Source organism: Danio rerio, chromosome 21, assembly GCF_052040795.2.
Source record: "Danio rerio strain M-AB ecotype USA chromosome 21, GRCz13ab, whole genome shotgun sequence".
Classification (NCBI taxonomy): Eukaryota; Metazoa; Chordata; class Actinopteri; order Cypriniformes; family Danionidae; genus Danio; species Danio rerio.
The window spans coordinates 11,748,047-11,762,080 of NC_141041.1; the positions used below are offsets into that span (position 1 = coordinate 11,748,047).

Below are 14,034 nucleotides of genomic sequence, written 5' to 3' on the forward strand. Positions count from 1 at the left end.
GACGGAGCTGCGGCGCCATGCTGGAGTTAAGGAGTCATCTAGCGGTCAACAGCGGTATTACAACTGCAGTTTTGGCGCTTTTTTCTCCTATAGTGTGGGGATCTGCAGGTTTTTCCACTTGGTCAGGATGTCTTCTGCTGTTATTTCGACACTATCAACAACAATATGAGGTATTTGTTATATTATATTAGACTTCACTAGTTCCTCATATTAAAGTGATAGTTCATTATTACCTCAACAACCTTTTATTCTCCCTTGTGTGGTTTTAAATCTTTATTTCATTCTGTTGAAAAGAAGGAAGATATTTAAAATAATGTGGCTGCTGTACTATCGACTTCCATAGAAATACAAATATTTTGAACTTGTCAAGATGTATAGCCTACCAGCTAGCATTTTCTAAATATCTTATTTTATATTAAGCAGAACAAAGAAATTGAAATAACTTTTGAACAAGTGGAGTGTGTCAGTAAATGATATGATTTGAAATCATTTTGATGAAAAGTAAATGATCAACTTTCTGAATTTTGATCACTTTAAGGTTGCTGATACACTATACAAAATTATTTATGAAGCTTATAAACTTACACTGAAAAAAATAAACATCACTGGAGTTTACGAAACATCTATTTAATTTAGCCTTACTGAATGAATTAACTTTTTTAAAATAAGTATAGGCTTAAACAAATCAAAACAATTCATCAGTTGTGGGTTGCAGCTGGAAATCCTCTGTGTAAAACATTATGCTGGATATGTTGGCGGTTCATTCTGCTGCGGCAACCCCTGAAGAATAAAGGGACTAAGCCAAAGGAAAATAAATGAAAGAATGAAAAAAATGAATAAATAAAGCCTTCTAACCCCAAAACGTTGAAGTGTATAGTATAAAAAACTGCTTTAAAAAATATTTATTTACAAAAGTAAATAATAGAATAAAACAATGGATGAAACATTAATTTCATTCTGCTTTACATGTAAGATGCAACTTAATAAGGAAAAAAATCTTTAAAAGTTTTCTAAAGTATGGGGTACTTTCCTCTATCATTTAAAAAACATTTTTTAAGAATATTAACATATTTGTGATACTTCACTGCAAAAAAAAAAAATATATATATATATATATATATATATATATATATATATATATATATATATATATATATATATATATATATATATATATATATATATATATTCACTTGGTGTTTTCATTTTGTTTCTAGTGCAAATAAAAATTCTTAAATCAAGAAAGATTTTTTGATAAATAAAGAGTATAGTCTTGTTTTTAGAAATAATATGTCAAAATAAGTCAGTTTTTGCCTTAAAATAAGCAAAATAATTTGCCAAAGGGGTAAGCAAAATATTCTTATTTCAAAGCAAAAACAAAATAGTTTTGACTCAATATTCACCTTATTTGTATATTATTTTGCTTGTTTCAAGAAAAACTCACTTAATTTTGACGTTATTTCTAAAAACCAAGACAGTATTTTACTTCTTTAAAAAACACTGCTTGATTTAAGATTTTCTGAGACAAAAACTTTGATTTATGTTCTTATTACATCTCTCCACTTTTTGTTCTGTTTTACCTTTCTCTTTTGTATTTTATATTTTAATTAATAATGTCATTTGTAATTGTAGCTTGGTCATTCCCGCATTTTATTTTGCCATGTTTGTTGTTGTTTATATTGTTTTGATATGGTGCACTATATAGAAAAATCATTTTGGTGTCTGTGTTAAATTAAATGTCGAATTGATCGGTCTGTAAAGCGGCAATAACAAAACTTATCACATGATGAAGTGCACATGTGTGTATGTGTGACAGGATGTGCGTTTTAATCCATGATGACACGTGAAGACTGGAGAGTGAGCGTTAATCTCAATTCACAGATGTAGTGTCTGGCAGGTCATGTGAGGTAGAAAATCTGACAGACTGCAAGATTTTCTCTCTGTGTGTGTGTGTGTGTGTGTGTGTGTGTGTGTGTGTGTGTGTGTGTGTGTGTGTGTGTGTGTGTGTGTGTGTGTGTGTGTGTGTGTGTGTGTGTGAGTGTGCGTGTGTGTGTTTCAGGACATGATGTGCTAAATATAAATCTCAGGCTATAGGTCTCGTCCTGGCAAGCAGATTGTGTTGTTGATGCAAAGTGGTGGTAAATCCCATAGCTTCATTTGACATTTTCTGAGAGATTCATAATCCAGAGCTGTATTCTTAATGTGTCAACTAACAGCCGGAGAGAGAGAGAGAGACAGAGAGAGAGAGAGAGAGAGAGAGGAGAGAAAATAACAGGGTGGCGCCCTCGTGTGACCTTGATTATGGACCATTGATTTGCGTGAGCCAGAGGTCAACATGGTAAATTCTTCCTGTTCTCACGCAAGGAAAATACACAGATGCAAATGTCATTATCACAAGGATTTGCACCTTTGTGTTAAAACACAGGGAAATGTTTACTTTGTGTGAGAAATGTTTTAAATGGTGTATATCATAAATCCAATATTTAAAAAATAGATATTTTAATTTTATATGTATTTTTCATATGTATTATATTTATATTATTTACTAATTTTGCAGATTTATTTGACCCCTAAAAAACGTTTTTAGCCCAAACACTCATTTTATGTGAGCTTTGTAGAAGAAATTTAATTTTACTAGACATTTAAAATTTTTATTTTATTTTATTTATATTATATTATTTTATTTTCAGCTTAGTCCCTGTATTACAGTTTTTCTTGTTTGCCTTGATGCAGCCGTCAACTGAAACTCCACATTTTCGAAACAGTTAACACACAGGCCTGAACGGCGGCCTCATGGTCAAAATGAAACATTATGCTTGCAAAATGCACATACCGTGTCAAAACATTTAAAATATGCAACAAAAGCTAATTTTACCTTCAAACTACACAACTTGCAAACAAGTATATGAGCACTTTTAATTAATCATTAGACAATGGACAACAAAAAACAAAACACAGAACTCAGTGTGAATTCTATTTGGGCTGTCAAATTTGCCTTTTTGTAAAGAATTGGATCCAGAATAAAAAAATGCTTTGATTAAACTTATATTGAATTCATGACATTTTTCAAACTGTGGCTGAAAACTGAAATAACGTTTAAAAAAAAAAAAATATATATATATATATATTTTTTTTTTTTTTTTTAAGCAGAAAAAAGAAAAAAGTAATAAAATACTGTAAACATTAGAGAAAACACATGTAAACCAATATACAGTCAAATCTATTAGGAGTATAGGACATAGCCATTATTGACCTCCTCCATCCATGCTGGCACAGAACAACACAGACCTTCCACCATTTTTAATGTTTGCAGACTGATTGCTAAGTGAAGATTTGTGTGAAGGAGTGTCAAACCGGTGCTTCAGTGAATTCATACTGATCTTGGTGGTTTCTAATGGTTAGGAATAGACAGTTTCTGTTTGGTTACCATAGCTAAAACAATGAAGTTTGGACTGCTTGAATGATATCTGTGTTAACTGTTTTGAAAAATGGTGGGGAAAATGTGTCAACCTAATGAGAAAGGGTTTATACATTTGCAAGACCGGTCACCTGCTCTGCTGGGATAGTGATAATGAAAATGAAGAGGAACCTAGTTTAGTTGACCAGGTCAAAGCAAACAAGAAAAACTGTAATCAGGGGTGGCCACAGTGGATTGAACCACCAACTTATGCAGCATATGTTTTACGTAGAGAATGCCTTTCTAGCAGCAACCCACTTGGCTGGTTATTTCAAACATTTTGTTTATTTATTTATTTTTTTTATTTTTAGCCCCACAAAAGTTTAGCAGTGTTCAGTATTTAATACATAAAGTATAAAATTTTGTGTGAGCTTTTTATAAAAAAAATATAAATTTTACCAGACATTTTCAAATGTTTTTTACTTGGCTGGTTATTTCACAACATTTTATTTTCATTCGTAAATTTTCTTGTCGGCTTAGTCCCTTTATTAATCCGGGGTCGCCACAGCGGAATGAACCGCCAACTTATCCAGCTCATTTTTACACATCGGAAGCCCTTCCAGCCGCAACCCATCTCTGGGAAACATTCACACACACACTCATACACTACAAACAATTTAGTCTACCCAATTCACTTGTATCACATGTCTTTGGATTGTAGGGGAAACTGGAGCACCTGGAGGAAACCCACGCAAACGCAGGGAGAACATGCAAACTCTAAACGGAAACGCCAACTGACCCAGCCGAGGCTTGAACCAGCGACCCAGCGACCTTCTTGCTGTGAGGCGACAGCACTACCTACTGCGCCACTGCGTCGCCAACATTTTATTTTATTTTATTTTATTTTATTTTATTTTATTTTATTTTATTTTATTTTATTTTATTTTAGCCCCACATAAAAGTTTCACAGTGGTCCAATTTTGTGTGAGCTTTTTTGAAGAAGCCTATTTTTTACCAGACATTTTAAAATGTTTTTTCACTTGGCTGGTTATTTCACAACATTTTTTTTAAATATATATTTATTCTATATTATTTTATTTTATTTTATTATTATTGTTATTTGTTGTTGTTGTTCAGTTTTGTTCAGTGTAGTTTAGTTGAGTTTCTTTCTTCATTTTCGTAGAGCTTCTTAAATTTTATTTTACATTTTCAAATGATTTTCAGTTGGCTGGGCAGCTGAAACTTAATACAATTAAATTTATAAATTTTATTTTATTCATTCATTCTTTTATTTTATTTTATTTTATTTTAGCCTTACAAAAGTTTTGCAATGCTCATAATTCAATTCAAAAAGTAAAAAATTTATTTAAAAAAATAAAAGTACAAATGATTTTAAGTTGGCTGGGCAATGGGTATTTTATTTTATTTTATCCCCACAACATTTTTGCAGTGTTTGTGATAAAACGTATTTTGTATATTTTTTATTATTTTTTATCATCCTTATTTTAATCAGGTCTAAATTTAATTCCTATAATTTTTAGATTAACATGACAAAAATGGTTTAAAGGATGGCAAACTAAAGATTTAAATCCACCATTATTTATTATTTCAAGGCTGCAGAAAAGTTTAGTTTTTTTTTTTTTTTTGCTCTGAATAAAAAAGTACAAATGAAGCTGAATTGCAAATGTATTATGATGATGCTTTTCACCTTTGACCCATGCACCATTACCATTAAAATAACTGTTGGGGTTTTAATGACTGCGGATGTTTTGCTGCTTTTACACTGCACAAGTTGACCCATTTCCAACATCTTAATTAAAAACTAAAAGCATACAAGCATTGCAAGCATACTCAGTCTCATTATCACACATTATATCTTTTCATATTTGTCTGCAGTTGTTTTATGTAAATGAGACAATCCCTTACAAAGCACAAAAAAGCTGCATCACAAATTGAGTTGCACTAGATGAAATGCGTAGTAAAACAATAAAACAACATAAATTTCTCCCTGTTGTTGGAGTAGGAGTATTCAGCCCGAGCAGGTGTTTTCTGTCTGAAAACAATTCATTCATTCTGTTTACTTGTTCTGTTTTGGTGTTTGAAAAGCAAATTATGCAACAAAATATTGAATAAAAGACGCTGGAAAGAAACGGTGGTGCAGTTGATTTAAAATGTAAAATTAATGTTGTGGAATATTAATAATTGTGATGTAAAATGGATTAGTTTAGAGATATTTAATTGACATGCATCTATTATTTATGTGTGTAAAGAGAAAAAAACATTATTGAAATTTTTAGCTTTTGAAAAGTACCTTTTAATTTAATTTAATATAATTGTGTTTAAGTTAATGCAAATTAAGTTAAATTTAATTTTAAAATATTTAAAAATATTTATACAAAATAATACTAAATTATTTATGAAGCGTAAATTCACAGGCACACATTAACATGCGTTAATTTCATTTATTTTAATGCAAATCAAAATTTGTTTTATTACTATTTTATTATTATTTTTAATATTTATTTTAAATCATACTAAACTATTTATGAAGTATAAATTCACAAGCACACGTTGACATGCATTGTTTAATTTAATTTAATTTTATTTAAATCAGTGCAAACTTTAAATTAAGTTGCATTTAATTTTATTAATATTTTTATTATTTTTTTAAATATTTATATAAAATGATACTAAACTATTTGTGAAGTGTAAATTCACAAGCACACATTGACATGCATTAATTTCATTTCATGCAACTCAATGGAAACTTTAAATTAAATTACATTTAATTTAATTTAAAACTAAATTTACAGGCACATGTTGGTTCGTTACTTTTATTATATATTTTTTTAATTGCAAAATTATTTACTGAATACAAAATTATTTATGAGTTGTAAATTCACAGACGCATATTTACATGCATTAATTTAATTTAATTAATTGCAAATTAAGTTAATTTTGGAAATTAAAGTACAATAAATTATAAACGTTTCATTTTTTATTTAATTTAATTTAATTTTATTCAAACTAAATAATTCTTGATGTGTAAATATGCAAAAATAATTAACCCAAATATTTCATATATATTTATTTATTTAAATTTTATTTTATTTTTTATTTTTGTTTTATTTGATGCAACTGATGTTTAAATTAAATTGAATTTAATAAAATTAAAAACCATTTATACAAAACAATTTATGAAGTGTTTAATCACAGGCAAAAATTTAACTAAAAAAATATTGTTTACACAAAATAAAGAAAAACATTTTTTTATTTTACTTTGAGGAACAGCATATTTGTTGTATGAAAATCCCCTCATTTGTGGGTCTTTATGAAAAAAAAAACAGTACATAGAGAGCAAGAAGCAAGAAATCAACATTTAATACATATGTTAAAGTCTCCATAAAGTCTAGACACAGGACCAGATGACATCAACCTTGTATCTTAAAACTGTTGCTTGGATTGCAGTGAGAGTGTTGAAAGAAAAATACAAGAGACTGTATACTGCCCTACCAAAAAAAAAAAAAAAAAACAAGTCATGAAGCCAAGAATCATCATGCAAACAGCTCTATGGAAACACGTCTTTTGGAATTGGAGTTTCCAAGCACTTAAAGTTGAACCCGTCAGATGTGTTTAGAGTTGTTTAGTCATGAGAGACGAGGCTTGGTTCATCTTCATTTCTTGTTTTTTATTTTTTTATTTTAGGTGATTGTGGATGAAGCTCATTTTTTGCTAGGTTTCCTAAACACACAAACAAGAAACAGCTGTTGCTTTGTTAGCCACTAGAGGGCAAAAATATCAAAAAGACTCTCTGCAGTTCATTAGAGGCCACACTGTCAAAATAATATCGGTAAATTAGCAGTTCTCCGTGTTTTGTGAGTCATGTCACCCCCCCCCCCCCCCCCCCTTGAAAAGTTTGAAAAAGTGAAAAGTGAATTGTGATAAATTGTCTTGCTTGGTGGTGTAGGTTATGCTGCAATAACCTTGTAGTAAACTGCCAGTACATTTTCTGCTACGGACTTATTTATCTATATTATTTATAATATGTTCATTATCTTATTTCAAACTACAATAAAAGTCACTTTGTTAAACTTAAGAGTTTAATTTTCAACATCAAAAGTTGACAGAGCAGATATTAATGGCCCATAATGCAATTCACAACTGTAAATAAATCACAAAACATGGATAGTGTTAATTAACAGATATTTATACATTGCGGAAATGAAACAGAGTTTGTACAAAGAAGTAATACCACCAGCATAAAATATAATAATAAACCTAATTACTTTAGTGACAACTATCTGGCCTTGTGGGCTTTCAGAGGTCAAAGGTCAAGGATTGAAGACTTGGTGCAAACAATCCCAATTATGAAGGGTTCAGATTGCCCTAACCTCAGTAGGCTATCAGTGATGGGGTGTTTAGCTTTGTTAGCACCACAGAATCAATTCCTGCATTTTTATTGATTCAGCATGCAGTTTCATTCATTGCATGACTGTTTTTGTGCATTTGTCATTATTCATTCATTCATTAGGAGTCGCCACAGCGGAATGAACCGCCAACTTATACAGCATATGTTTTACACAGTGGATACTGTTCCCAGTACTGGGAAAACACCCATACACTCTCACATGCACACACATACAGTACACTACAGTCAATTTAGTTTATTCAGTTCACCTATACCACATGTCTTTTGGACACGGGGAGAACACAGAAATGCCAACTGACTCAGCCGGGACTCGAACCAGCGACCTTCTTGCTGTGAGGAGACTGTGCTAACTACTGAGCCACAGTGTCACCATGCATTTGTAATTACAATGGTGTAAATGTACCTTATCATGACGTAAACAGACACACAGTATGCTGCATCTTCATCAGCTTCTCTTTTAAGTACTTTTTAAAATGACTCTGTTGTTATTATAGATGTTTGTGTATTAAAATGTGATTTTATTACCTATTTAAGAACAACCTCACTTTGGAGTGTTTTTATATTATATTTTAAAATGACTTTTTGATCCTATTACACAACTTTCTGCCATATAACTGTCAATATCAAAGTAATATAATATCACAAAGTAAGACCCTTATTATTTCTGTACTTATAAACAACAGGAGCTTTTATAATAACATATCCAGCACTTACAGTATGCTATATATAAATATATAGTTGTAAATTCAAAGGCTGGACCATTACACATCATGTCACTCATATTTTGGCATTTTATCTTTTAAGCTATATCTTTTTTTATGTGATAATAAGCATTTAAATTTAATATTATTTCTATTAATCTACAAATCATTTTTGTACATTCAGTGTTATGTGGACAATAAGAATAAACAATGAGATGACAACTTTATTGATTATCCATTTAATAAATATTTGAATGATTTTTATTTTGATTATAGTCACATAATTTAAAAGGACACAATTATAAATGGTCTATATTTTCAAAAAGCATGTGCTTGTTAACATATATTCAGAAAATATTTGTTTCCCTATTAATGATGTCAAAATATGCATCAAATAATGTTCCACCCTCATTAAGTATAACAGATATATGTCTGTATTAACTTAAATGAACAAATTGTAATACTTTATATATGCTTCAATATATGCGACACGGTGTATCATTCATATTTTCCAGCATCACAATGTCTTTATAATTGGAAAATGGCAAAAGTACATTTATAAAGATGGTCTTAAATGCACTTAAAAGTACTTTTTAAAGTCAAATATCTTCTGCTATGGTTATAAAGCCATGGTTATTACAAACATAATAAGAGAAAATTCTAGTCCTTTTAATTTGATTTTTATTACAGTTGGCATTTCTGTGTGGAGTTTGCATGTTCTGCCTTATTTGTTGGTGTGGGTTTTCTCCGGGTGCTCTGGTTTCCCCCACAGTCCAAACACGTGCGCTATAGAGGAATTGAATAAATTTAATTGGCCGTAATGTATGTGTGTGAATGTGAAAGTGTATGGGTGTGCCTCGGTACTGGGTTACAGCTGGAAGGGCATCTGCTGTGTAAAACATATGTTGGAAAAGTTGGCGGTTCAGTCCGCTGTGGCGACCCTTGATGAATAAAGGGACTAAGCCAAAGAAAAATGAATGAATGATCAAATATATAATGTGATATTTTATATTTGATCAAATTACTTTTGTATTAAATAAGCCTGGAAATATTTTTGACACACAAACACACACACAAATTCTCCAAACATCTGAAAGGAGGTTTAAACATCTCAAAACAACCATATGAAAAGTTAATACCACAATGACATCTTTCCACAAGTCTAACATATTACATATTATTTTAAACTTCTGCATGCCTTTTTTCAGCGATGCCCTTATGTTACCTGAGGCAGTTGTTTAAATATTACTTTCAGTTTTTCTGAACCTATGGAAGCCGATCAAGTGTGTCGGTGGGAGGGGCCGTGTGGAATCTGCGCGTGGGGCTTCGCAGGAGGTAACCAATCAATACTCTCCCAATTCCTCCGAAACAAGCGCTGAACTTCAAGACTGGATTTAAAGGGACAAATATCTTTTAATCATCTCAGAGTGTCTGAAATGATCTACCCGGGCAGAGGAGCATCTCTCAGTGTGGCCGTGGCGCTCGTACTGTTCTCATCGGGAGCTCCGTGGACTTTCCGAGAGGAGAAGGAGGATGTAGACAGGTAAAGTGCTGTGCTGTCTGTCTGTCAGCTCGCTGTTTACACGAACTCAGCGGATGGAAAGTTTGTTTCCTGTGAGTGAGCACAATTGTTTATGCGCAAAGAAAACAGCTGACGGCTTCTTTGTCTTGCAGAGAAGTGTGTTCAGAAAGCAAAATCGCAACGACGAAGTACCCGTGCGTAAAGTCCACTGGAGAGGTGACCACATGCTACAGGTAAACGCGCTGTTTACTTATCCATCTAAAAACGTTATGTGTTTGTGTATTGTCTGTAGGCTACTCGATATTTTGTAATATTAAGGTAAAGTTGGTTTTGTATTCGCACATTTGTTCATTTTTGAACAGTGACACCTTGACACTGTCTCTATATTGCTTACCAGGTTACTTTAAATATTCGGTCTAACATGCAGGTATGACCAAAACAACGTTAGCACTATTTAATTGTCTGTAAACAATGTACTTTGATAGTCATTTGCTGCTAATGTGATTTCACCATGTAGAATTAGCAAAGATGCTTTTCTGAAATTATATTAAGGATAAAGTCCTAATGTGCCAATATAAAACACACTTTACCTCAAGTTTTTTAGTTACTGGAGTGATCAGGGGCAGAATTTGATATTAAAACTGGCCATGTGGGATAAATAAAGTGTCATGGTTGTTTATTTTACTTGTTTATTCAATGAATCCTGTTTTGTCTGGAAATTTGTATTCGCATGCTGCCAAGAAATTGGCTTTCGTTGTTTTATGATTAAGTCTGAAATGGAATCGCTGGCTCCTTTTCTGATGGCACTCAGTTTTATGCTGTTCTACATCACTAATAATACACAGACTCCAGCTGTGATTTATGCTTTTCTTATGTGGCGATGAGGAAACCATATTGAGTTTATATTTAGAAAATGAGACCCATATTGTGTCCTTTTAAATCGAAAATGACTCCAAAATTTGTTCAAGGAGCCTGTTAGTTACTCTTTCTTTATATATAATTATTAGCCTATATAGAGCATCGAATGCCTGTTCTTTTCTGTTCCTTATCACAAAGTGACCAGGGTTTCTCTGTGATAGTGTCTTGTGTGGAGCATGTTAAATAATCCTGTTTTCATTCCTGTGACCGTTTAGAGTTAGAGAAAGAAAGCTAGGAGATATTATTCTTTGAAGGTTGGGGATTATGATGCTGGAACTTTAAGCCGGCTCCACATGCAAAGCAGTCCCAAAATGATCAGCCTTACTGTGGTAACTTAAGCTAGGTTTGAAAGCTGGTTTTGTTGTTCCAGTCTGCTACTTTGCCAAGTGATGGTTAGCTTGTTATTGAGGTTTATTGTGCTGCTGCAACCCCAGAGCTTAAAGGTATACTATAGCTTATTGCTCCCTGAGTTTTGAAATCTATATGTCTGACTATAATGAATATACTTACCATCAATGATTGTGGTTGCTGAGCATAGAAAAAACATCAAACAATTATCATATACCTAATCTAACCTATATAAATTTGCCCTCTCAATAAGCAACATGTACAACTTTTACTTTGGTACTGTTTTACTTGGGTACTGTAAAGTCCTGCCTTTTTTTCACGTGTAGATTTATTTATTTTTTAGTAAAAAAGCTAGCTAGTCATAGTAATGGAAAGAATGGTAAGTCCCTTGCAAAAGTATTGTGGTCTGAAAAACGTTTTTGCTTTAAAACATTTGTGCCTTTTTGCAAAATTTTTTCCATACCCCCAAGAAACTTGGCATTTGCTTACAAAACAGACAGACTGGCTCAGTGGTTAGCACTGTCGTGTCACAGCAAGAAGGTCACTGGTTCAAGTACCGGCTGGGCCGGTTGGCGTTTCTGTGTGGAGTTTGCACAAGCCCAAAAAGACCCCCAAAGATTTCCCCACAAGTCCAAAGATTTGTGCTATAATTGAATTGAATAAACTAAATTGACCATAATGTATGAGTGTGTGTGTGTGAGAGTGTACATAAAACATATGCTGTGCAAGTTGCCGGTTCATTCCGCTGTGGCAACCCCTGATAAATAAGGCAAAAAGCCAAAAAGAAAATGAATGAATGAACACAAAATATTTGTATGCTCTCAAATATCTTTTGCATTCCTCTGAGAGATTTAGCGTTCGCTTAATGCTTTTGTAATAACAATTATATTGTGGGTAATACAAAATATCTCAGAGAGAAGATGCTTTTTCATCCGACATAATATTCCAAGATGGGCTGTGTTCTTTAAATGGTTATCTGCTAGAGAATTCATGCTAAAGCCATTGAAGATAAAATATTTAAATATTTCCCCCCTTGCATTATAACCTTTTAACTCTCACACATTCTTCTGTGCGTTTAAATCAGAGATGCCAAATGTAGGGCCCGTGGGCCAAAGTTGGCCCATTGAAACCTTTGATTTAGAATAGGATAAACTTTATTTGTTCCAGAGAGGAAATTTGTTTTGGGCAAAACTGTGCTACAACGTTGCTCTAAGCAAACAATAAAATAAATAAAACAAACAAAGCAGTTAAGAACAAACAATTAAGAACATACACTGTTTACAAAATAAGACAATATATAAATATGAAATCTATAGAACACAGTCAGGTGCTAATGTACTACAGGTGCATTGTTCTTGGTAGAGTTCAACAGTTTTGGCCCCAATCCCATGTGAGAGGAGAAGTGAGTATGATGGAGAGGGTTGGGACGGGCGCCTTTAACACAGAGATCGTCATTTCTAATTTGACATAGCCTTTTTTTGTTTGTTTTATTGCTGAGCTACAAAAAAGCTAACTGAAATTAAATGTTTCAATAAAATGTGGTCAATGAAACAGATTTTTTTTTAATATGTAAATATCGATGGATAGAGGACTATGCATAAGACATCAGCAAGCAAATCAAGGCAAAATTAGTGTAATTCTGTTATAAGTGAGATTGTTTTGTTTTTATTGTAATAAGTTCATTATTAAACGTAAAAAAAGCAATGTAAAGCAATGGTTTCTAGTCATTTCTAAATGTTATTGAATAAACTAGGAAATTACCCATGGCAACAATGTTTACCTTTGGCCCACTAGCCTTAATTAAGATTTGTTTTTGGCCCTTCATAAGAATAAGTTTGGGCACCCCTGGTATAAAATCCACCTGCATGCTGGAAGTAGCAACTAGAAGCACTAGCCAAAATTGTTGTTAACTTGTCCCTGTGCGTTCTTTGCACATGTTGATGCAACAGTACAGGTGACCTGTGGAGTCCCTGAGTCTGTCAAGCACCGATGGAGAGTATTTGCAGTGGAGAACAGAAGCCCACCTGATTTCACCACGTAGGACATGTTTCGGGATTAACATCATGTTGATCCTGGAACAACATTCCAATCAGCAAATCAAAATTAAGGAAAATTAAATTAAGTTTAGATTTACAATTAGGTTTATGCACTTCTGCAGTTTTACAGTTATGGTTGGAAGTAGGGAATGGGTATGAATAACAATTTTGAACAAAAATTATGTTCCAGGATCAATGTAGATGGTTATCCAGGATCGCATCGAACTTGGCAAAATCATCACATGCGGTTTGTCATTAGCTCATATGCAGATCACTAAAATGACTCAATCGCTATTTTGAAATGAGCTCATAGTAAATGAACAGGTGCAGTTAGTATAAGCCACCACACCTCTTTTCACTTGTGGCTTGGGGGCTCTCAAACGCATGATGCGATCAGGAAATATTTATGTGTGTCATTGTTCAGTCGATGCTTCTGATCTGATTTGATCTCCTGCGCATCTGTTCTTGTGTTCGAAACAAGCCTGCGAGCCAGGGTTTGTCACTTGAATAGATCATAAGGTCAAGCAGAGGAGAACGTTCATGCATTTGCAGTTTGGTTGCGATCCATTCTGGAAATTGAGAGCTGCGAAAATTGCTCAGGAATGTGATAAGTGATTCTTCCATCAGTGAGTGATCTATTTTTCTTTTTTCGAGAACTTGTAGGATTTTTCATTGAAACTAAA

General features: G+C 32.8%; 1 protein-coding gene across 2 annotated transcripts in view; it reads left to right on the top strand.

The window, feature by feature from the left end:
- Nucleotides 1-9,834: 9,834 nt before the first annotated feature.
- ccbe1 (collagen and calcium binding EGF domains 1) overlaps nucleotides 9,835-14,034 on the top strand; it is a 98,221-nt gene continuing 94,021 nt past the window's right edge. The window contains 2 exon segments of one of the 2 annotated variants that reach the window (NM_001163923.1): nucleotides 9,835-10,070; nucleotides 10,202-10,282. In NM_001163923.1, the coding sequence (NP_001157395.1) occupies nucleotides 9,964-10,070; nucleotides 10,202-10,282 (188 nt within the window). In that variant the 5' untranslated portion in view covers nucleotides 9,835-9,963. 2 annotated transcript variants of the gene reach the window in all.